Genomic DNA, 25,611 nt, shown 5'->3' with positions numbered 1-25,611 from the left:
TCCTAGGCTCTAGAAACTCCACTGTTGACATAATACCACTACTATGAGACATTTAAGTATAACCAAACTCTTTCACTGTGTAACTGACCATCTTATGGCATGAGTGATGCCATCTTTAGTCAGGACTCTTGATGATTAGAGAGTTTTTAAGACTGATGACCTTTATACTTTGCAATTTTTTCTAGTTCATTAATTCCTGGAGCCCTTGAGGAAGTTTTAGGATTGACTATTGTGAACTTGTTCACACATCTGGACACATAGTCATATATTTTAGGGACACACTGTGCTTGTGTTCATTTAAAACAAGAATCATATTTGTTTAACAATTTTATTTTTGTAGGGTTTTTCTCTCATTTCAAATGTACTTGTAGAAATACTTGAAAATTACATATAAATTTAGATACTTGTAGGATACATGACTAAGCAGTCACATTTTAAAAGGTCTATATGAGATGTCCTCTTTACTATCATGGAGGAATAAGAATTTTTTATGTGGTAGCTACCTCTCCCCTGTAAGAATGCCTTTGGGGTTATTTTTAAACCAAGTCAGAATTTTGTAAATGAATTAGGCTGAAATGAGTAGTTTGTAAATTATAGGTAGTTATAATGTTTGTATGGGTTAAAATATATACACACATATACACAAACACACTTGGAAATCATTCTCATAGCATTGTTTTAATTTTTTATGTGTCAGTCTAATGACAGAGTATATCTATAATCAAATATCTACCAGCTGCTTGCTTAATTTCAAGCAGCACTTAATGATAAAATTTTTTACAAGAAAAATAATTTTAACTACATTTTATAGGGACGTTAGTGAAAATCTGTATCCATGGACTGGTAGAAAACTAAATATAAGATCTGGTTATTTTCTTATTATTAGATTTCACATTCCTGTTTAATGCAAATGTGATGCCTTAAAAATTATTCTCATTTTAAGTTTTAAAAAAGTAATTCAGTAACTAAATGTTTTGATCATTGAAACTACTCTACAAAATATTAACCTTTACTAAATATGCCATACTTATATGTAAATGTGTTGCTTTTTCTAGGGCAGATGATCTGAATGCCTTGCAACTAATAAGTAGCCGAACATTGAAGCTGCACTTTAGCCTCCATAGAGGCCTTCATCATCATGTTAATGTTATGTTTGATTATTTCCACCTTTCTGTTGTGTCCGTTACAGTTCATGCATCATTAGTTGCACTACACCAGCCACTAATAAGGTAAATTTAGCCAATACTCTGGTCCTTATTAATGTAGTATCTTTCATTTTATAGTGAAAACATATACTTTGATAAAGATAATTGAAGTAATGAGGGAGTTCTAATTTATATTATGAAATAAATGTTTTCAGTTTAGACTAGAGTAATAAAATAATAACTTTTAAGAACATGGAAACATTAGATTGATAAATCTTTTAATACAGAAATATGGAGCAATCTTTGTCAAATAAACTAACCAAGGAAAATAATGCAGTCTGGAAATAACCATACAGCATTGTTTAGTCTGTATCTGTGTTTTTAAATAATGCTATACTGTGTTCATTTTCTGGAAAAGTATTAGTTTTTTCTCAGTTTCTTGGTCTCTTCTCTGGATTGCCTAATTTTTTCTTAAATCTGTGCTATATAATAATTCTTGTTTTCTAAGTCATTAATCAATTTGTGTATCTTAACTAATAAACTTTTTAAACAATAACGTACCATTTTAGCCTAAAGGTACATAATATTCTAGATTATAATAAATGCATTGAGATAATTATTTTCTCTGGCCACTTTCATAGGGAGATGTCTTTCATTATGTGAGAATATATTTCAGGCCCTTCAGTTTTTTCAATAAACATCATTCTCTTGTGGTATGAGCAACAGACGGACACTTTCAAAATTAGTAACTTAAATGAAAAGACTCCAAGTTGATTTGATTACTGAACTGTCTACAATTTTTTTCCAGTCTGATTCCAACAACTGATACTTGGGGTGATACTTCAGGGTTCAAATGTTAAAATGAAGATCTTAAAAAAAAAAAAGAAAAGAAAACAAGGATGCCTGGGTCGCTCAGCAGTTAAGCATCTATATTCGGCTCAGGGCGTGATCCTGCGGTCCCGGGATCAAGTCCCACATCAGGCTCCCTGCATGGAGCCTGCTTCTCCCTCTCCCTATGTCTCTGCCTATGTCTCTGCCTCTCTTTCTCTCTCTCTCTCTTTGTGTCTCTCATGAATAAATAAAATCTTTAAAAAAATGTTAAACTGATTTATCAGAAAAACTAAATAGGTAATTCTGTATAATTACCCTCAAAGTTTATAGAAGACCAGTACAACTTAACCTATGGCCCACAAGTAACAGCTTCCCATGGCACATATCCTTAAACTCTCTTAAAACCTCTGAAAAAAAATAAAAAAACAAAACCTCTGAGAACCTCTGCCATTGTGTAGTTGCATGGTTTCTTTGAGAGCACAGGGCCAGGAATAAATGTTTCTCCTAATCACTTGCTTTGCTTTCCTTATTCTATAGTTAGATCTGTAACTAGTTGTTTTGCTATCTTTGTCTTACCTCTTAAGCCTTTAGAGAGCTTGTTCTTGGTTATTAAAACTTTTGGATATGTAATAGGGAACTGTTCCTATTATGTAATTTTATTAAAAACTTCAAAAAAATTTTAGATGTTGATTGAATAAATTAATATGTAATAACATGATAACTGAGTAAAACTTCTTTGATAAGAAAAGTGGCTTTTTTGAAATATAACTTTCAAATAAGTAGTATACAATATTATTTTTTATGAATTATGTCAGGTTTTAATGCTGAAAGTGTAATGATAAAATACATTTCTGTAGTTTTCTAAATCTCTTGTAATTACAGTAAGAATCCTAACTGAATCATTTCAACCATTCCTTTTTTTTTTTTTTTTTTTTTTAATATATATATATAACACTGGCTCAGTTTCTCTTCTAAGAAATGTACAAACAATTCATAGAGGTTAGCTCAGGTTATTCGTGTTGCTTTCTAAGGCCCGGACTAAATAGAGTTAGTGATATTTATATCACCAATCCTAGTGAGTTAAATGTGTGCTTCCTCTTGCAATGCAGCAGTTTTTGCCACAGACTAGTAGGAAAAAGAGGCAGCTCATCTCCTAGAGACCGTCTACTGGAAGAAGAGATTTTTGGCTCAGAATCAGAAGCCAAGAGGATTAACTGTTGGCTCTGGTTAGTGACTGGGAAGGATACTGAGGTGCTGCAGCAGCTGAGGTTGCTGGGCCTACCTAGCTGTCATGGGCCTTCATATCCCCTCTCTTGCGGCTAGAACTTCACCATGAAAGAAGTTAACATCTTTCCCTGCCTTTTTCCTTGTCTGTAAATGAGAGATTGGAGAAGGGAAGCAAGAAAAGGGTAAAGAAAAGCTTTTTTGCTGGTGCCTGCTGCTGGAGGGGTCATGTTAAGGGTAACATTCCTCACTATGCTTTGACAAGTTTTTTCGGAAGTTTTTTTCTGGATGGATTTTTTTTTTCTCCTCTAAACAAAATGGAAACGTATTTTACAATATCATCTTTTTAAATGTTATTTTTATTGAAAACAGTTTCTACTATCAACCCAACTAAAGACGTTAAATCAATTTTTTGTAATAAATGTAACCCCACAGAGGATTTTTCTTTGCTTTTTTTTTTACATAACCTATTTTTGTTTGAACTTTTTTAAGTACACGTTTTATGCCTCAATTCTGAAAAACATATTGTAGCAAGTGTAACTTACCATTGGATTGCAATGCCCTTCTTTGCTGGGATATCGATATTTTTGCAAAGCAAATTAATTTTTGCAAATGAAGGCTGCTTTCTGCTTATGGCAAAACTGATTTACTTTCCTGTCTTTTCCTTTTTGCCGAACTGCCAAACAGTTCAAATGCTTTGGCCTACTTACAACTAGCCAATACTTTATTTCAAAATTGTATATGGTTTTAAACATTCAAACAGAATATGCTTATTGTATAGAACTTACGGTATATTAAATATAATATTAATACTAACATCAGTAATTTATATAATATGCGATTGAGACAGTAACTTGGACTACTTGAAGTTTGTCTTAATAGAGTTTCTAGATTTGTAGTAAAGAGAAAGGAAATATCTTGTCTTTGAGAAAAAGAGATAACAAGTAGATTTGGTAATATTTCTTTTTTTACATTTACATGAGAAGCTCTTTATTCCTGTAACTAGCATCCATATTTGATTTTTAACTTTATAAACTTGGTACTGGTTCTGACAGTCCAGCATTTCCAGATTAAAGCTTGACCCCCGTTTGTCATTTAACTACTCTAGATTCCACAGTTTTATCTTTAGAATTCTTTGAGATTTCCTGAAGCCCAATTATGGAAAAATTATCTCAGGCATCTAGTCTTAGTTTTTTATATATTCATTGCCTTTTCATAATAATTCCAATTATTAAAAAAATTTAAGAGTACTTTAGGAATTATAACCATGCAAAAGTCTTGCTCTTTATCTTTAGAAAATTTTCTTTTGTAAACATTTAACATTCAAATAGACTATTATGACAATAATAATGTAATATTTATTCCTCCAGCTTTCCTCGCCCTGTGAAGACTACTTGGTTAAATAGAAATGCACCAGCACAAAACAAAGATTCTGTGATTCCTACTCTTGAAAGCGTGGTCTTTGGTATTAACTACACAAAACAATTATCACCAGACGTAAGAACTGATACATTCATACATCCTTTTTCCTTTCATTTTAAATGAAGTATTCTTTAACTGTTTCATCTGTGAATGTTATGTTTATTTTGTTTATTAATTATCTTAGCTCAACAACTTACAGACCTAGTTAAATATGATCTTAACAAATTGATTGGTTCTGATTGTTTATTATGAAAACTAGCCTGATACTTAAAGATTTACCAGATTTAGTGGATAGAGGTCTTTGACACCCAGTGCCTTTTTTAACTTGTTACTGTTACCTCTTGCTCCTTTAACAGAACTGGTAGCATCACTCCAAAGGACCTTGTAAAGATCAGTTGCCAGGGTTGAAACCTAAGCTTGCAAGTAGTACAAGTACAACCACTGTTCCCTTAGAAGGAAATGGGCTGACACTATAAAAGCAGAGTATCTGTCCCTCACAAATGGAATCTGAATCTCAAATTTTCAAAAACCATAATTTAATCTGCTTGTTTTATTTTTTTAATTTATTTTTTATTGGTGTTCAATTTACCAACATACAGAATAACCCCCAGTGCCCGTCACCCATTCACTCCCCCGCCCTCCTCCCCTTCTACGACCCCTATAATCTGCTTGTTTTAAAAGCCCGCTGTAATTGAAATTATTAGAGTTACATTTTATGTGTTTAAATTACTTGAATGAAAAAGAGCAACACCCTAAAATATTGCTGATTTTGTTTTTATGTTTTAGAATAACTAATTAATAAATGCTTAGGATTTTTTCCTTTTGTTTTACTATTTCAAATGTAATATTTTTAGATTTTTGATAACTAACATTCTATATCCCAAATCCATTCTTTGTTTAGGGTTGCAGCTTCATCATTGCAGACTCCTTCCTACATCATGCCTATCATTTTCATTATACACTTTGTGCCACTTTGCTGCTAGCCTTCAAAGGATTGCACAGCTACTTCATTACGGTAACAGAAGAGATTCCCTCTTGTCAGAAACTAGAACTGGGTATGTTAAAAGTAGCCAGACCTAACCTATAGTTCAAGTCTTCTCTTCATTCTCATTTTGCTATCAGCTTTGCCATAGTTTTTCTATACTAAACCTATAATGTTTATAAGCTTCACTTTTACCTCTCTCTTGATTCCATCTTTTTTGACCCTTGGTAATTACTTTCTACAATTAAAAAAAAATTTTATGATATAGAGAGGTAACTCCTCCATGCTAAGTTTGAAATGAGTCTTTTGATAGATTTTTTAAAAATATATGTCAATATGCTACTCCTATGAAAATATAACCAGAAAGCATACTATAAAGCAAATGTTATGATTATCTATAGAATCATGGAAAGATAAACTAAATCCGTGCTTCAAATATTTAACAATCTAAGCAGATTGTGGGTACTTGGAACATTTTTATATACATTTGGTTTTAAGTGATCTCAAATCTTATTTCTTTTATTTCACTTCAGAGAATAATAACATTACTCAGTTTTAACATTTTGAAATATAATCACTAAAACAATCCATCTAGATTTGAGTCCAACAGTAATATCTGCATATGTTATAATAGTACACAACAAAAAATCATATTGCCTTGATTTTGAGTATCATTTGTAGTTTGCAAAATGCTTTTGTACTTATTTTGCAGAAGATAAATTTTTGGGATTAGCCAAAATAAGTTTTTATTCAGACCTTTTTATGATAGTTTAATAAGCTTTTCTTTTCAAACATCAGCTACTAGCTTATCTATTAAGCACACATTAGTTATCCCTCCATTAATTTATTAATAAATTAATTTTATCATTATATACTTGAATAAATCAAGAATTACTTTTCAGTTTTATTTTAATCAGTGCTCTTTATTTCTTTGTTTCTCAAAGATCTCAATCTTTTAACAATATTGATGCACTCATAAAAATAGTTACTGTTATTAGAAATGATTCTTGGGTTTGAGAGTACTAGCCTATTTTTATAATTGTCTATTGGGGGATTCATAAGAATTCTAGGAACATGTAATGATTTGACCTCACTTAAATCCAGCTGGGTATTGTGCCACTGCCTATGAGCAGCTAGTCCAGTGGATTTAATGAACAGATACCACTCAGTTGACTATTTGGAATCCTTAATTCAGGTATCCCAGTTATATACAGGTGTACAAGCAATGGGGAAATTTATTCTTTTTTGCTCATGTGTTCTTTCCCAAGACAAAAATGGTGGAAATCTTTTGATTACTGTTCTCTGAAATACTCTTCTTTCTTGATATTTTATATACTTAGAATCTTTCTGTTTCCCTTAGGAAAATCCTGTCTAAGATTTCTGTCTTAAATTTAAACTATTTAAAATGTTCTTTTTTGAACATGAAAGAAATGTTTGTAGAATAGAACTAATTTAGGCTATCACTATTCTCAATTAATGGAAAAATTATGCTCCATATATTTCTTGATTTGTTTTTTTTTTTGAACTCCAACACATCTTAGAATTATATAAATTTTGGTTAATGACTAAACTACCAAACCATTAAGCCACAGTATTAATGAAGGACAATATCCTGTACCCAAGAAATGGAATTATAAAAAGAAGTGATGTGAAACTCAGAAGCCATGTATGATGGTATTTCTACAAGAAAATTTGTTAATAGTTTTGATGTTGAATAATGTAATAGAATTTGTAGAGGCATAATCTTGTAGTTAGAGTGCATGTTTGAATCCATTTCTTTCACTTACTAGCTTACTATATAGGAAGTAGATTTCATTTGAAAGATATGGCGATTAAAGGGAACCAAATGTGCGTGAATAGGAAGGAAAGATAAGGACATTCAAAAGGCAAACAGTGTAAAATAGCTCTAGGACTAACACTTCTTAATATGTATTCCCTTGGGATTTTTATGGCCACCTACTGTGTCAAGTACTGAGCTAGATGCTGAGGAAATACAGGGTCTCTATCTTTAAAGAGCTTTGACTTCTCTTCCTTTAATAAGTGATCAGTCCAGCATTGGAATGAATAAGAGAAACTCACCCAGCGAGATGAGACTTCAGTGGTTTTAATATAGAGAGTCACATATGAGGTGGGCCTATAAATGCCTGTATAAGGAAGACATCTATTTGCATGTAATTTTCAAATAGATTTAACCTGTAATATTTGATAATGAAAAAACACGTAAATCACATTTTAACTTACAAAATATTTCTCTCTAAAAAGAATGTTTACTGGTAAAATATATAATTAATATCTACAATAAGCATCTCTTCAAACCACAGATTTATTTCAAATAGTTAATATACTAGCACTTTATTTCTAGTTTATTAATCTAATTCAGCATGATAATTCACTTATTTATCAGGTCTTAAATTTTCTCACAGAGAAGAATGGATTTTATGTTATATAAAATTAATTTGACCTTACACCTGTAACATGGAAATTATGAGCCCTTATATTTAATTTCAGAAGTTAATTACTTAAGTGAGTATAAACTTTATTCCAAATTATTTGCTTAAAATATTTTATCAGAAGCCAAATCCTAAAGCAAACCTAGACTTTAGTCTTAAATAAGCAAATAATAGTGATAAGAATAAAATGAGTACCTTTCACATACTACCTATTTAAAATATATTTGTTGAATAAATGAATGAATGAAATGGCACAATATAGTTTTTGTTGTTACATGAAAACTATATAGGCATCAACACAAAGCTTATTATAGTTTCCTAAGGATTTTTAAAGTCAAGACTCATCTTCAATAAATATTGGTAGGTAGCGTTTTGTGTTATTCTTAAAATTTTCATATTTATATTTTCTATTTATTGCAAATTTTAATTTATTTTTGAATGCATCTTCTAGGGAACATCTAAAATACTGTTAACTATTTAAAATAAAACAATTACATATTCTTAAGTATTAACATTATTTTTATCCTACCAAAATTAAATTATAAGCACTAGATAATACTTCTATAAAACACTGTTGACTAATTATTATATTTACCAGTTTTAATATATGGATATAGCACAGTTTTTTTAAGATTTATTTATTTATTTTAGAGGGGGGGTGGTGGGGAGTGCAAAGGAAGAGGGAGAGAGAGTTTCAAGCAGACCCCTCACTGAGCATGGAGCCTGACTCGGGGCTCAGTCTCATGACCTGAGCTGAAACCAGGAGTCATACACTTAACCAACTGTACCAGCCAGGCGCCCCTAAAGTAGTTCTTGAATAGAGGACATTTACTGGATTTCCTTTTACTATTTGATATTTTTCTTGAGTTTTTAAATAAGTATATTTAAAAGTCTTAAACTCTACCATGCTTCAAAAATGTATCTAAATTCTATTCCATCTTTTAAAATAATGCCTTGAATTCCTTTCTGCTTTTGCCATTTTCTTTTCCCCTAGTTGAATGATGTACATTTTTTTTTTTTTTTTTGGATGACATGTAGTTACATATCGGTTTGGTGTAAGCAGCTCTTACTAGAAATGGGAGTCACAAGTTCTGGAATCTAGGCTTTGGCAAATTATGTAATCTTTCTGGGCCCTGGTATCTACACTTATAAAAGCAGGGGTTGATCTAGCTTATGTCTGAGATCCCTGCTAGCTCTAAAATTCTAAGAAATTAAAACATAAAAATAATATTGAAATGACAAACCTTATGAAATGTTGAATGGTGTATATATCTAAATAGAAAGAAGAATGAAGTAATATAAACTTGAATGTACATCATTTACAATTCTAATAAGCTAATTAACTAACTGAAAGACTCTGTTTTAGTGTTCTAAGCTAACTGTACTGTCAGATCAATACTAAGTCTACTAATAACAAGTTGGAAAATTCTAGGAAAGTTTGTTGTAAAAGGAGTATTAGTAACTAGTGCTGTGTGCAATCCTTATAACTAGCCAAGGCCAACATGCAGGTCCTTTATGAGCGTCTTCTCAGAAGAAAACAGCCACGAACCCAGAAAGACACCTGTCTAGGTATGTTTACAAATAGGTTAAGTAAATAATCCCTTTTTATTAGTATGAAACTTTACATTAAATTAGTGTCAAATTTCATAAATATGTATTAATATAGAATGCTCCAACTATTATTTTAACTTCTAGAATCAATTTTGTTTGTAGATAAGCTTTGGTTAATTTCTTAATTTAAAATATTGAAGTTTGTAATTAAATCTTAAAGTGGTAAATACAAAGATTTCTTTGGCTTTCTTCCATATTCTTTTTATAGTTACTGCGAAGAGCACTTTTTGGAAAACATGTTTATTGCCAGATTTGTTGGTTTAATGATAATTACCTTAAATTTGTTCCAAGTCAATTTATCTTTGGATAGGTCTAGTAATAATGAAATATGGCTTAAAAACTGAAACTAATTTCATGCGTTACAGAAATAAAGAAAAGAAACATCTTCAGTATCTAGTTTTGTTTTTATGTCAATTTGGATTTATTTATATTAAAAAACAAAGTATCAAAAACAAAATAGAATCAAATCATAACTATTCGTTATTATATATTTTAACAGAAATATTCTGATATCATTTTATTTACATATTTCCCTGTATATTTTAGACTTTTGTTCTTGAATAGCAATAATATTTAACTTACTGCTCTTTCATAAGTATATTGAAGGTTTTTATTTTGTGTTATTACATAGACCCATTATAATTACATTTTTTAAAATTATGAAAAGCAGTAGAAATTAAAAGTAAAATCATAGTATTTGTTTCTTGATTTTCAGAAGTATGAACAAAAGGAAATTAAGGAGCCAAAATCTTTCTATATCTCAGATGAGAACTAGCTCAGAAAAATTTAAATTAGGCCAAATTTTCACTAAAACTGTTAATGGAGAAACTGATGTCATTATCAGGAAAGAAAAAGAAAGGTTAAAGATTTATTTATGGACATTTTTTTAGAATATAGTTTTATATTCTCATTTAAGTAAGTATAAAATTAAAGAATTCATAGTATGAAATTGTGGTCATTTCTAACATGCCTTAGTGTCCTTTTAACAATAAAAATACACTTCTTGTTTATACTATGGTATTTCTAGCCTATCAGTTTACATTTGATCATTCTAAATTCTAAATAACTGTACAGAATGCTGCTTATGTAAGTCCTGTATAAAGAAGGGCACGGTTTTGGGTTGGGTGGGAAAAGACTTGATGCAAACCATAATGGGGTTAGTAATATTTTTATTGAGATAGGTTTTATCCTTAACACCTAGTATTACATTGGCATTTTCTGAGCTATGTTATAAATCTCTGTTGAATGAATAAAAAGATGAAAAGATGGGTGGATTTAGAAAATAAATTTAGGATGTGTTTACCCTTGACCTAGCACCCCACTTTTGTTAACCCATATCCTAAAAATATGAGTACTAGTATGTAAATATATATGTATAAGCATATTTATTATAGCATTACTCTTAGTAACAAAGCACTGAAGATAAAGATAAATGCCTATCATTAGACAAAGAGTAGAGTAGGGAAGAAATTATAATTTCCATTCACACCAGGGAATATTATGCAGCCATTAAAAAAAAACCGTTAGGGTTATATACCAGATTTCCACATAAAATTGCTGAGAGAAAAAAACAAATTGCAGAAAAGTGTGTAAAACACATTTTTTTTTTGTAAAAAAGTGACTCAAAACCCATATATAGGCATACTTCACTTTATTGTACTTCACAGATACTGCAATTTTTTACACATTGGATATTTGTAGCAACCCTGCATTGAAAAGTCTGTTGACACCACTTTTCCAACAGCATTTGTTCATTCTGTGTCTGTGTGTCATACTTTGGTGATTCTCACAATCATAAAATGTTTTCATTATTATTGTATTTGTCACAGTGATCTGTGCTTAGTGATCTTTGATGTTACTATTTTAATTGTTTTGGAGCACCATGAACCAACCACACCCACATGAGATGGTGAACTTATTAATAAGTTCTGACTCCTCCACTGACCAGTTTTCTCTCATCTCTCTCCCTCTTCTCCAGCCTTCCTATTCCCTGAGACAGAACAATATTGAAATTAGGCCAATTAATAACCCTACAGTAACCTCTAAGTGTGAAAGTAAAAAGAAGGAGTTAACACATCTCTCATTTTAAGTCAAAAGCTAGAGATGATTAAGCTCAATGAGGATGACATCTTGAAAGCTATGATAGGCCAAAAGCTTAGGCCTCTTGCAAACTAGTTAACCAAGGTGTAAATGTAGAGGAAAAATTATTGAAGGAAATTAAAAGTGTTACTCCAGTGAACACATGAATGATGAGAAAGCAAAGCAGCTTTATTGCTATTATGGAGAAAGCTTTAGTAGCAATTTCACTCATGTGGAATTTAAGAAACAAAACAAATGAGCATGGAGGGGGGGAAAGAGAGGCAAACCAAGAAACAGACTCTTAACTGTAGAGAGCAAACTGGTGGTTACCAGAGGAGAGGTGGGCAGGAGGATGAGTGAAATAGGTGATGGGATTAAGGAGTGCATTTGTGATAAGCACTAAGGTGATGTAAGGAAGTGTTGAATTACTACATTGTACACCTGAAACTAATATTACTGTTTGTTAACTAACTTGAATTTAAATAAAATCTTAAAAAAAAAAACACAAAAAAAACAGCTACAACATTCCCTAAGACAAAGCCTAACCCTGAGCAAGACACTAACTCTCTTCAGTTTTATGAAGGCCAGGAGAAGTGAGGAAGCTGAAGAAGAAAAGTTTGAAGCTAGCAAAGATTGGTTCATAAGGCTTAAGTAAAGAAGCCGTCTCTATAACATCAAAGTGTAAGGTGAGGCAGCAAGCGATCCACAAGATCTAGCTGAAGAAAGACAGTCTCTTCAATAAATGGTGCCGGGAAAATTGGACATCCACATGCAGAAGAATGAAACTAGACCACTCTCTTTCACCATACACAAAGATAAACTCAAAATGGATGAAAGATCTAAATGTGAGACAAGATTCCATCAAAATCCTAGAGGAGAACACAGGTAACACCCTTTCTGAACTCGGCCACAGTAACTTTTTGCAAGATACATCCACGAAGGAAAAAGAAACAAAAGCAAAAATGAACTATTGGGACTTCATCAAGATAAGAAGCTTTTGCACAGCAAAGGATACAGTCAACAAAACTCAAAGACAATCTACAGAATGGGAGAAGATATTTGCAAATGACGTATCAGATAAAGGGCTAGTTTCCAAGATCTATAAAGAACTTATTAAGCTCAACACCAAAGAAACAAACAATCCAATCATGAAATGGGCAAAAGACATGAAGAGAAATCTCACAGAGGAAGACATAGACATGGCCAACACACACATGAGAAATCACTTCCCATCAGGGAAATACAAATCAAAACCACAATGAGATACCACCTCACACCAGTGCGAATGGCGGAAATTAACAAGGCAGGAAACCACAAATGTTGGAGAGGATGCAGAGAAAAGGGAACCCTCTTACACTGTTGGTGGGAATGTGAACTGGTGCAGCCACTCTGGAAAACTGTGTGGAGCTTCCTCAAAGAGTTAAAAATAGACCTGCCCTACCACCCAGCAATTGCACTGCTGGGGATTTACCCCAAAGATACAGATGCAATGAAACGCCAGGACACCTGCACCCTGATGTTTATAGCAGCAATGTCCACAATAGCCAAACTGTGGAAGGAGCCTCGGTGTCCATCGAAAGATGAATGGATAAAGAAGATGTGGTTTATGTATACAATGGAATATTACTCAGCCATTAGAAATGACAAATACCCACCATTTGCTTCAATGTGGATGGAACTGGAGGGTATTATGCTGAGTGAAATAAGTCAATCAGAGAAAGACAAACATTATATGTTCTCATTCATTTGGGGAATATAAATAATAGTGAAAGGGAATAGAAGGGAAGGGAGAATAAATGAGTGGGAAATATCAGAAAGGGAGACAGAACATAAAGACTTCTAACTCTGGGAAACGAACTAGGGGTGGTGGAAGGGGAGGAGGGCGGGGGGTGGGGGTGACTGGGTGACAGGCACTGAGGGGGGCACTTGATGGGATGAGCACTGGGTGTTATTCTGTATGTTGGCAAATTGAACACCAATAAAAAATAAATGTATTATTAGAAAAAAAAGATCTAGCTGAGATAAGTAATGAAGGTGGCTTCATTAAACAATAGATTTTCAGTATAGACGAAACAGCCTTCTATTAGAAAAAAGATGCCATCCAGACTTTCATAGTTGGAGAGGAGAAGTCAGTGCCTGGTTTCAAAGCTTCAAAGAACAGACTGACTCTCCTAATAGAGGCTGATGTAACTGATGATGTTAAGTTGAAGCGAGTGTTCATTTACCATTCCACAAATCGTAGAGCATTGAAGAATTATGCTAAATCTATCCTGCCTGTGCTTCATAAATAGAACAACAATGCCTGGATGACAGCACATCTGTTCACAACATGGTTTACAGAATATTCTAAGCCTACTGATGAGACCTGCTGCTCAGAAAAAAAGATTCCTTCCAAAATAGGACTGCCCATTGACAATGCACCTGGTCCCCCATGAGCTCTGATGGAGGCGTTCAATGAGATTAATGTTCTCAAGCCTGGTAACACAACATCCATTCTGCAGCTTCTGGATCAGGGAGTCCTTCAACTTCCACGTCTTATTATTTAAGAAATTCATTTCCTAAGGCTGTAGCTGCCATAGATGGTGATTCCTCTGGTGGTTCTTGGCAAAGTAAACCGAAAACCTCTGGAAAGGATTCACCATTTTGATGGCATGAAGAACATGTGTGATTCATAGGGAGGCCAAACTATCCCTCGAGGATAACTTTGAGAGGTTCAAGACTTCAGTGGAGGAAGTAAATGCAGATGTGGAAATAGCAAGAGAACTAGAATTAGAAGCAGAGCCTGAAGATGTGACTGTATTGTTGCAGTCTCTTGATAAAAATTGAACAAATGAGGAGTTGCTTCTTAAGGATGAGCAAAGAAAGTGATTTTGTGAGATGAGTCTCAACAGTGTAGACTGTTGAAATGACAACATAGGGTTTAGAATATTACATAAACTTAGTTCATAAAGCAAGTTTTGAGAAGATTGACTCCAGTTTTGAAGTTCTACTGTGGGTAAATGCTATCAAACTACATCTCCTGCTACAAAGGAATCTTACATGAAAGGAAGAGTCTGTGGATCTGACGAGCTTCATTGTGGTCTTAAGAAATTGCCATAGCCACCTCCACCTTCAGCAGCCACCACCCTGATTAGTCAACAGTCATCAACATCAAAGCAGGATCCTCCATCAGCAAAAAGATTACAACTCACTGAAAGCTCAAATGAGGGTAGCATTTTTAGCAATGAAATATCTTTTAATATGTACATTTTAGACAATGCTAATGCACATTTAATGGGGTACAGTATAGTATAAGCATAACTTTTACATGCACCTCTAATGTTTAGGGAAACCAGAACAATTATTAGACTCACTTTTTTTCAATATGAGCTTTACTGTAATCTGGAACCAAATTTACAATATCTGAAGTGTGCATGTATGTAAATTTATATTTGAAAAATATGGAAGGATGTGTTTGTAACCTTGGATTAGCAGCAGGAGCCAAATTTAAAAAAAATAATTTATGTAAGCTGACAGTCACTTCTACACATTTCTATATTATTATATATGTATAAATAAACTTGAAAAAGAAAAATCAGAGTAGAATTTTAAACTCATGTAAAAATCCTAAATGATTTTGAAATCACTTCAAAGATTTTGAAGTATTGATTTTAAACATTCTTTAAAATGTTTGCATTGAAATAACTCTCACTAGCCATAATGCATATGTACCAGCTTATGCATTTAGACTCCTGCATGTAAAGCTTAGAAAAATGTATCAAAACTCAAAACTTCAAAAAGTTCCTTTTCATTAAAAAAAAAAAAATGTATTGATCTAACTTCCTAAGAATAATTTTACTGATTTTTTCCTATAGAAGGAAAAGCTTATGAGTAATGTGAAAACAGACCTTGACATATGGAAGTTATGATTTTAATACAGGTTCTGCTGGGTTTGTTTTTTTTAATTTGGAAAACCTGTATTAGAAGCCACTGATCTGACAGTGAAATGACTTGTGAAATAATAGCTGATTTCTTTAGTTATCAGTGGGTTGATCAAATTTGTGGTCTCTTTCTTAGTACATGTCAATGTCTATAAATACAATTTTATTTACATATTTTTTGACTTTCAAACTATGTATGTCCTACCAGCTTTAATTACTAGTGGAGTATTTGTTGTTCACATCATAGGTTGGTTGTGTTTACAACATAAATGTAACTTTATTTTACCAAATTTAAATTTTATTTTAGTTTCTGTAGTCCCTTATAAATATTACCATTTTAATTATAAATCTTTATACTTCATATAGAGGTTATAGCATACATTAAATAAATCAGGATTGTATGGAAAAAATTTGCCTCTGTTTTAGACTATCTTATAGAAAACTGAATGTATTAAACTAAAATAGAAACTTGTGTCTTGTTGAAAATGATTTTGTCATTCATCACTATTAAATAACCTATGCTCTAGGTATGTATGTTTTAAATATGTTGTAGCTATGAAATTAATTTGACTTGAATTTTTTAGGAACACTTTCTATAAAAAACAAAGCATGTACACATCTAAAACAAAATGCTAAACTTTATTGAAATTTACAATGTATGAAATGCAATAAAACCTAATTACATGTTTTATCTTTTCTATGATGCAGTTGTGTAAGTTGCTTTAGGTCCACAATCAGTATTTCCTTGACAATGTTAGCCTTTTATCAGAACTGGAACACTAATAATCAGAACGTAGAATTTAATAGTTACCACATTACCTGCATGATTAATGTGTTCATGACCGTATATTACATTGAAATTCAATTCATTGAATATAGCCCAGATATTTCTCAACCTCCTGGTTTTTGAAAGGTAATTTACACTTGAAAAACATGGGCTTGAACTGTACAGGTCCACTTATACATGGATTTTTTTTTCCAATAAATACAGTATGGGACTGTAAATGTATTTTCTCTTATGATTTTAACATGTTTTCCTCTAGCTTACTTTTAGAAGACTACAGTATATGATACATACAGTGTACAAAATATGTGTTAATCAATTGTTTATGTTATTGATAAGCCTTCTCATCAATAGTAGGCTATTAGTAGTAAGTTTTAGGAGAGTCAGAAGTTATACATGGATTTTTGACTGCATGGGGGATTGATGCCCCTAATCCACATATTGTTCAGGGACCAACTGTATTAAATAATTTCAAAATAGTTTTCAGATCTAATATTGAAATATTTCCTCTAATTACTCTTTACTCCTTTCAGAGGAAATGGATGTAGAAGCTCGACTTACTGAACTATGTGAAGAAGTTAAGGTACTTGGATTTTTTTAAATTAACATTATCAAGTTATTTGAGTGGATTCTGTTTTCTATTCTAAATATTTTATCTAAGAACACTTAATGATTTATCCTTCCTCAAATGGTTGATCATGGTAGAATCACAACTTAGTTGGTAAAAAGATTATTGGCTTCAGCATAAAGTTAACTTATCATTAAAAATGTACATGGGGACGCCTGGGTGGCTCAGCAGTTGAGCATCTGTCTTCAGCCCAGGGCATGATCCTGGAGTCCCATGTTCGAGTCCCGCATCAGGCTCCCTGCATGGAGCCTGCTTCTCCCTCTGCCTGTGTCTCTCTGCCTCTCTCTCTCTCTGTGTGTCTTTCATGAATAAATAAATAAAATATTTAAAAATAAAATAAAATGTACAGTATTCTGCATAGAAATGAAATAAAGACGATTAACTATCAAAAGTCTGCCCTTCAATTAGTTTACTCAGAAGAATTTCTAGACAAATTTTTAAAGCATCCTTAAACTTACATATTTTTGTAAAATGATAGTTTAGAAATAAATTTTTTTTATATCAGCAGATCATTTTGTGTCTCAGACCATTTTTCCACTAGTTTATCCTTGAAATTAAATAGATTTTTGTTTTTCCTTTCTTGGCCATGGAACTAAATATTCTATTTTAAGATCACTACATATTTCCTTCTCAGTTAGCTACATTAATGGAAGAAATCAGAGACTTGAATCAAACAAAAATATATATTTGGCTTGGGAATGTAGTTCCATATGTAAATTGAATGAGGACTAGACTCCTTTGAAAAAGGTAACTTACCTTCTCCTTATAAAATTATACATATGTAAAATATACTAGTAATTTTGTATACTCTCTTAGAGGTTTTCTCCACAGCTCAAATAAAATAAACATTTTAAGAATCATTAATGTTGTTATAATAGTTGCCCAAAAGAACATTAAACATTTAGAAGTAATCTTAGTAAGATGTGTGCAATTAATGTGAAAAGAATCTATAACATTTCACTGAGATATTTGAATAAGTAAACATACTTTTGAATGGAAAGAGAAACAATCACTGGAAGATACTAGTTTTTAGTTAATAATTTATATATACATATCAAAATACCATTAGAAATGTTAAAATTAGATTTTTTTAAAAACTCACTTGAAGAGAGGTAATAATGACTTAGAAAAACTTTTAAAATATGTATTATTGTAGAGGAACTTGCCCAGCTCAGTTAAAATGTAGATAAAATTCTAGTCATAGAAATAGAGTATGACTTCTCTAAAAGAACAGAAAGACCGATCAATGGAACTAAGTAGCACTGAAACAGCAGTATATTTAAGAATTGATTATTTGATAAAATATCACAAACATTGGGTTCTCTAAATAGTAAAATTAGTTATTTCTACTATGTTATAGAAATTCTGAAGAGAGTATAGAGTTAAATGTACAAAAACAATTATGAAAAACATTTGCGTGTACATGTGTATGTAAACAGTCTGATCTTGGGATGTGAAATAATCTCTTCAGGGTAATAGTAAAAAACCAAATATACTGATGATTTGAAACTTTTTAAAAAACAAAATACTTGGTAAATTAAGTTGAGAAGCAATATACTGGAAGAAGTTATTTGCAATATTTAAAACTGGCAAATAATGCTTATAACATATAAAAAGCTATGTATCAGTTTTGAAACACCCTTGTGAAAAAGGGATATGCATATATTTCACAAAGTGCTAATAAACATGAATATAAAGAATTGCAGCATTATTCTAAGTTCCCATGTAGCCATTTAAAAGAATTAGGGAGATTTCTATGCACTGACATGGATTATTTAATTCAAGAAATATTTATTGATCCATGATGCCAGGTACCAATTTCATACTGAAAAGCTCTTCAGGATATATTAATTAAAATAATTGGAGAAAAATATGAATATGATATATACGTTTAAAAAGGCAAAAAGCTGTATATAAATTTGCTCATATTTATGTGATTACATATAAAATATTTGAAAGATGTATATAATGCATATACATACATGATACATACATGTTATATGTGTGTATATGTATTCTAAGCTATTAACAATATTACAGAAAAGAGTTGTGTGAAGGTCGGGATTATAAAGAAAAATTTTTATTCTTTGCTCTATATCTATGTATAATAAATTTTTAAAATACTACATGTATTCATGTAATACAAATAAGTTCTTTTTAGGTACACGTTTAAATTTCAGTAAGTAAATGTACATCACAAAGTAAAGTTTAACATAATAAACTGGGGTAAATTTTGGTAGCAGATAGAATAGACAAAAGATATAATAATATTTGAAGAGCTCTTACAAATCCGTAGGAAAGCCTGATACTTTCCATTTCTCAGGTTAGTATAGGATACCCGTTTACAAAATAGGCTAATGAATGAAACATTGATTAGATTGAATATAATCTCACTAACCATCAAATAAAATTTTAAATATTATCATACCATTTTTAACCTATCGGATTGGCTGTGATTTTCTAATAATGTAATGCTTGCTGAGCTATGGTAAGATACAGATTTTTCTATCTCATCTTGGAGATCTTTTTCAGAGATTAATTTGGCAGTATATATCCAAAGCCAGAGTATTATTTCTCAATCAATACCAAATAAACAATCAGACTCCTATATGTTGTAACTTATAATACAAAAATATTACCCTAAGGAAATGCCCAATGATAGGAGAATGGTTAAATGACTTATGGCATACTTACAATCTAAGTTATATAACCTTAAAAATGTGCTTTCAATAAATGTTTGGAGGAAAATCCTCATTAACAAAAACAGCATAATAGTATATATGATTCTAGTGCTTATATCTATAACTGAAAAAATGGAAAACTCTACAATAAAATGAACTTAATTTTCTTCTTTACCTGTTTTACAAGTCTATTTAAACAATATTTTGTAATCAAACAAGATCAGTGACTTTTATGAAAAAGTGTATATCCGGGATCCCTGGGTGGCGCAGCGGTTTGGCGCCTGTCTTTGGCCCAGGGCGCGATCCTGGAGACCCGGGATCGAATCCCACATTGGGCTCCTGGTGCATGGAGCCTGCTTCTCCCTCTGCCTGTGTCTCTGCCTCTGTCTCTCTCTCTGTGATTATCATGAATAAATAAAAAATTAAAAAAAAAAAAAAAAAAAGTGTATATCCATATAAGAGAAGATAATGTTATTTGAGAAAATACTATAGAAATGTAAGATCTTATTATTCCTACATTTATACATATAAAATAGCTTGTCATACTTTATCCTAATTTCCTTTTTGACCAAAAAATTTTATTATTATTTATATTTTGACACATATTGTAAGGATTTATGTAAACCAGAGGAGTAATTTATGTTTGAAGGGATGCTTTCCTAGTAGTGAAAATACTGACGTCCTCTCAAAACCTTGGTGCCGTGATTTCTGAAAAGTAAAATTAATAATTATAAGATATCTAGAGAGTCTTGCTCTCAGGGGATTAAAAAAACAAGTTGTTTACATTATTCAGCCTATGATAAAACCAAGAGAATTATTTATACTTGTGTGTAGATTATACTGAAAATAGCATTGCTTGCCTTACACAACACTGTCTAGTTACTGTCAAATGCTTATTCAATTCTTCTTTTCCTAAACTCCGTTAAAACTATTCTTGGAACAAGACTGCATGTTTCCATTTATTTTAGAGTACATTTTAATCTTCTCTATGTTCTTGAGACATGAAAACCTTGTTAGCTTTGTTTTTAATATGTTTATAAAATGTTTCCCAGGGCAAAATACATCTGTAGATTTATTATACATTGATAAATCTATATTTGTTTTATGTTGATTCTATTAGCTTCCCTTCCAGAATTCTGGAATTTTTCAACATTTTCTGAGTTTGACCATAAATCAGGGGGCTTTTTCCTTATTTAGCCTGTAATTCCTTATTCATTCATTCATTTATTCATTCAGTAAATATTTATTGAGTGACTCCTGTATTCTGGTAACCAAAGTTACAAAAGTTGAATATGACACAGTCCCTTCCCTTCTTATTAATTTTGTTGAATTTTTGTTTTATGTCCTCTCTGAATTAGCATAGATAAATGGAAACTTGGTTTGCAGGAGGAAGAATGTCTACTGAATTGTAGACTTCAGAAAGAAGTAAAAATAAGCTGAGTTAGGATATATCATATGTGATAAGCAACGTTTTGAGGGTTTCTTGGGGTTTTTTTATTAGAAAGGGAAGGTAGAGCTATAATTAGTACTCTTAGGATATACTGAACTTGAATAACTTTCTTTTCACATGGAATATGTCATCTGCTAGGTGATGGGTCTAGAGCTCAGGAGAGATGCGATACAGATATAAAGATTTAGCAGTCATTAGTATATAGATGATATAGGAGTGACTTTCAACCTTAACCTGAATAGACTACTTCTACCTTCTTTAGGATGGGGAAATGAAATCAGCATATATCTTATATTTAAGGTAGATTTTCTAGTATTGCTAGTAATTGAAGACAGATGTTTCCAGCAAGATATTATCTGCCTAAATAGTGCTGCCTCAGTGAATTTTTTAAAAAAGCATGTCTTCATAATAAAAATGCTTGTCTAAAAGAGAAGGAATCATTCTAATTTATAGTCTTTGTTCAAAAATCCTTATTCTACCTATTCAAGAAATCCAAATGCCTTGTAGAAGATCCTACAGTTCATTGTATAACTCATTACTTTTAACTTGTATCATCAGTTTAGGTGAATATTTAAATAAACAGGATAATTTAATACCAATATTAGAACACTCATAACAGTATATAAAATTATTTACCCACTTTTCTTTCTTTGCTCATATAAGTCTTTGAGTTACATTGGAATGTGGGCTCTAGCATTTAAAATGTGCTCAATAAACAGTGGGTGAATGAATCGTCACAAAAGAGAAAAGTGTTTGATGACTCTTTGAAAGGATTACCATTAGCAATATAGAACCTAGAAACATAGGAGTGAGGGGAAAATAATAGTACTTTGGAAAGTATCTCTGTCCTTTCTGAAGAGTTACAGATCTTTTCAGTACTTATTAGCAGATTAGAAATGAAATCTCATCTAAAAATTTTATAACCTTCATCTTGATTTGTATATTGTGTTTAAAAATTCCCAGAATTTTAGTGTTTGAAGCTGATCATGCTCTATAGAATCCTGATTTGTAATTTTAAACTATATTTGACATTATTTCAGTAACAAGATATCTCAGATTGAAGTATCAGTAAGTTGAAAATTGCTGTAGTAACCATCACATAGGAAAAACCATGCACACGCATGCACACACACACACATTTCTCATTAAAACTAAAAATTTGCCTTTGTATTAATGTTCTCAATAACACATTGTATTTAGATATGTTAAGTCTCGGGAAGCAATGAAGTTCTTTTCTTCTCATTTCAGAAAGTAGAAAATCCTGATGAACTGGCAGAACTTATAAATATGAATCTTGCACAACTTTGTTCACTTCTAATGGCTTTATGGGGACAGTTTCTGGAAGTTATAACACTACATGAAGAACTAAGACTTTTATTAGCACAAGAACACCATACTTTGAGGGTAAGTTAAAGAAAAATGACGTTAGAACATTGTGATGAATAGTATTAGTTATTTTTAGAATTTTCTTATGAATAAAAAGCTTGATTCTTAACTATACGTTGATAAATTAGAAAAGGCATTTACTGTACTGTGTGTTCTTGTTTGATTTCTTAAGTTAATAATAGAATGATATAATTGAGCACGTGATCTACCTCAGTTACAACCCCTGCCACTAACAAAAACCTCTAAATGTAACCAAAAGAGAAAAATATATGATATAGGCTAGCCCCTGGTATTATAGCCAGGTCTCATTAGGAACAGAAATCAGGAACAATAGAGCCATCTTAAACTAATCTAGAATCTTTCTCTCCTACTTTGCCTCCTTTTGCTTCATTTGGGATGTATATTACAAACTTGGAAAGTAAAGGGGAGTAATCTAGACGTACATGTCTGCTGTGGGCTTACTGTGGACCTTGTGCAGAAATGTTTGTACAATTATATTGACTAGCTTATCAAGAGGCTTTGATGGGATCCCTGGGTGGCGCAGCAGTTTGGCGCCTGCCTTTGGCCCAGGGCGCGATCCTGGAGACCCTGGATCAAGTCCCATGTCAGGCTCCCGGTGCATGGAGCCTACTTCTCCCTCTGCCTGTGTCTCTGCCTCTCTCTCTCTCTCTCTGTATGACTATTATAAATTAAAAAAAAAAAAAGAGGCTTTGATATACTAAATATCTGACTACTTTTCCAGTTATCTCCTTATATGTTCTGCACACACTAATTTTCCTGACCTACTAGTAGGTCCTCAAAAACACTGTTTTCTTTTTTCTATTTTTCTTTTCATAATTATAAAATACAATATTATGAAAGTCAGAAAAGTACATAAAATGTGCACATTTTAACAATTAAAAACACATATCCTTTTAACTCTCACTCAGATCAAGAAATAGAAAATTGTCAATACCACATCAGTTTTCTGTGTTTTTTCTAATTTCTTTTCCCCTCCTGACATTGAGAAGTAATGATGAATTCATCCCTTCTCTTTTAGTTTTACCATCTATTTATGCATACTAAATAATACAAGTTGCTTCAGTCTGTATGTTATTCAGCCTGTGTTATTGAATTCTATATAAATGAGATACCATGTATATTCTTTGTCTTGCTTCTTTCACTCAGGATTGTGTTTGTGAGAGTAATCCATGTTTTTGTCAGTAGCTATAGACTGTTCATTTTTGATGGTGTGATGTATTTCATTTGTATCCACTCTACAATGTTGGTGGACATTTGGATTGCTTCTAACTTCTAGCTGCTACAAACCAAGCTACTGTGAACATTCTTGTATATACTTTCTGGCATCCAGTTACTCTGAATTATTTACTTGTAAAGGAAATTGCTATGTCATAGGATATGCATAACATCAGTTATTTACTAGCAGATGCCCCACTGTTTTCCAAAATGGTGCCAATTTTCACTCCCATCAACACTTGATGAGAGATCTTGTTATTCCACATACTCCCAAACTCTTGATTTTGGTAAACATTTCAAAAATGTTGCCAGCCTGATACCATTGTGGTTTTCATTTGCAGTTCTCTGATGACCTGTGCAGTTGAACACTGCCTTGTGTGTGACTATTGGCTGTGTAGATTTCCTGTTTCTGAAGTACCTGTTCAGGTTGTTTGACCATTTTTCTATAGGTTTACCCTTCTTTTTCCTCTTGATTTGGAATACTTTTCATATGTGTTCTAAATACTGGCCTTTGTTACATTTTTATAAATAAATCTTCTCTTGTGTCATAATTTTTTTCTTTTCACTACCTTTGTGCTGTCTTTTGATAAACTAGAGGTCTTAATTTTAGTGTAAATGGAACAGAAGAGAAAGACCAGACATAGACATATCTATACTTGGATGTAATCTATGCAGATCAGCAAGGAAAATTTTAGATTTTAAATAAATGATGTCGGGACAATCAGATATTCATGTGGAAAAGTATTATATAAAATTCAGTTCCAGGTGTCTTGAAAATAAATACATAAGGCAAAATCATAAGACTTATATAATAGAGAAGTTACAGAGGAATTACTAAAATAGTGCAGAATACTCCTGTATATACTTTTCACCAGAATCACAAGTTATACATATATATATATATATATTTGCACATATACGTGGATTTTCTTTTTCCTGAATCATTTTTTTATTAGAAGCATCATGTTCTTTTTTTTTTTTTTTTTTTTTTTGCATCATGTTCTTTTATCTGTAAATACTACAGGGTATATTGACGAAGAACAAAGATAGTTTACTTAACTATGCTACAGTGATCAATTTTATGAAATTTAATATTGATACAATACTGATATCTAATGTAAAACTCATTTTATATTTTATCATTTGTTATAATAATGTCCCGTGTGATTTTCCCCTTTTCTGTGATCAAATTCAAGATCACACATTGCATTCAGTTGTCATGACCCTTTATATACTTTAGACTCATTTATTCTGGAATAGTTCCTTCTATTTTCTTTGTCTTTCATGAAGAATATTGGCCAGTAGTTTTTAGACCATTGTTCAATTAGAGTTTCTATTATGTGTAATATATTCCTTGTGGGTTCCATTCAGGTGAATAATATTAGTGGAAATACTACATTTTATTTTATTTCTTTTTCAATATGTTTTGATAAATTATGTTTTTTTAAGGAGTTTGTTCTAAATTTATTTATTCACACCAAATAACTCATTGTATCCTTCAATTATTTTTTTTAACATCTGTAATATCTGTTTTTTTCTATTTCATTCCTGATATTAGTTGTGTATTCATTTTGTTCCCTTGATAAGTCCCACCAGAAGATTGTCATTTTATTAGTTTTCTCAAAAACTAACTTTTGATGTTAATTCTCTCTTGTGTTTTTTGTTTTCTGTTTTATTAGTTTTGCTTTTGACTTTAGTATTTCCTCTCACTTTCTAAAAGTTTAGTTTGCTGTCTTTTTAAGACTTCTGTAAGTAGGTGTTGAGCTTATTAATTAATAGCAT

General features: G+C 31.8%; 1 protein-coding gene across 17 annotated transcripts in view; it reads left to right on the top strand.

Moving 5' to 3' along the window:
• Window positions 1-25,611, top strand: part of FAM135A (family with sequence similarity 135 member A) — a 132,944-nt gene that overhangs the window by 44,685 nt on the left and 62,648 nt on the right. For 11 of the 17 annotated variants that reach the window (XM_072832443.1, XM_072832438.1, XM_072832436.1 and 8 more), the window contains 6 exons: window positions 1,056-1,229; window positions 4,571-4,697; window positions 5,524-5,677; window positions 9,546-9,623; window positions 16,982-17,031; window positions 22,456-22,611. In XM_072832443.1, the coding sequence (XP_072688544.1) occupies window positions 1,056-1,229; window positions 4,571-4,697; window positions 5,524-5,677; window positions 9,546-9,623; window positions 16,982-17,031; window positions 22,456-22,611 (739 nt within the window). The remainder of the gene's footprint in view (window positions 1-1,055; window positions 1,230-4,570; window positions 4,698-5,523; window positions 5,678-9,545; window positions 9,624-16,981; window positions 17,032-22,455; window positions 22,612-25,611) is intronic. The other 6 variants (XM_072832435.1, XM_072832434.1, XM_072832441.1 and 3 more) reach the window with 3 other exon arrangements.

Source organism: Canis lupus, chromosome 7 (genome assembly GCF_048164855.1).
Source record: "Canis lupus baileyi chromosome 7, mCanLup2.hap1, whole genome shotgun sequence".
Classification (NCBI taxonomy): domain Eukaryota; kingdom Metazoa; phylum Chordata; class Mammalia; order Carnivora; family Canidae; genus Canis; species Canis lupus.
This window is presented reverse-complemented; position numbering and strand designations above follow the sequence as displayed.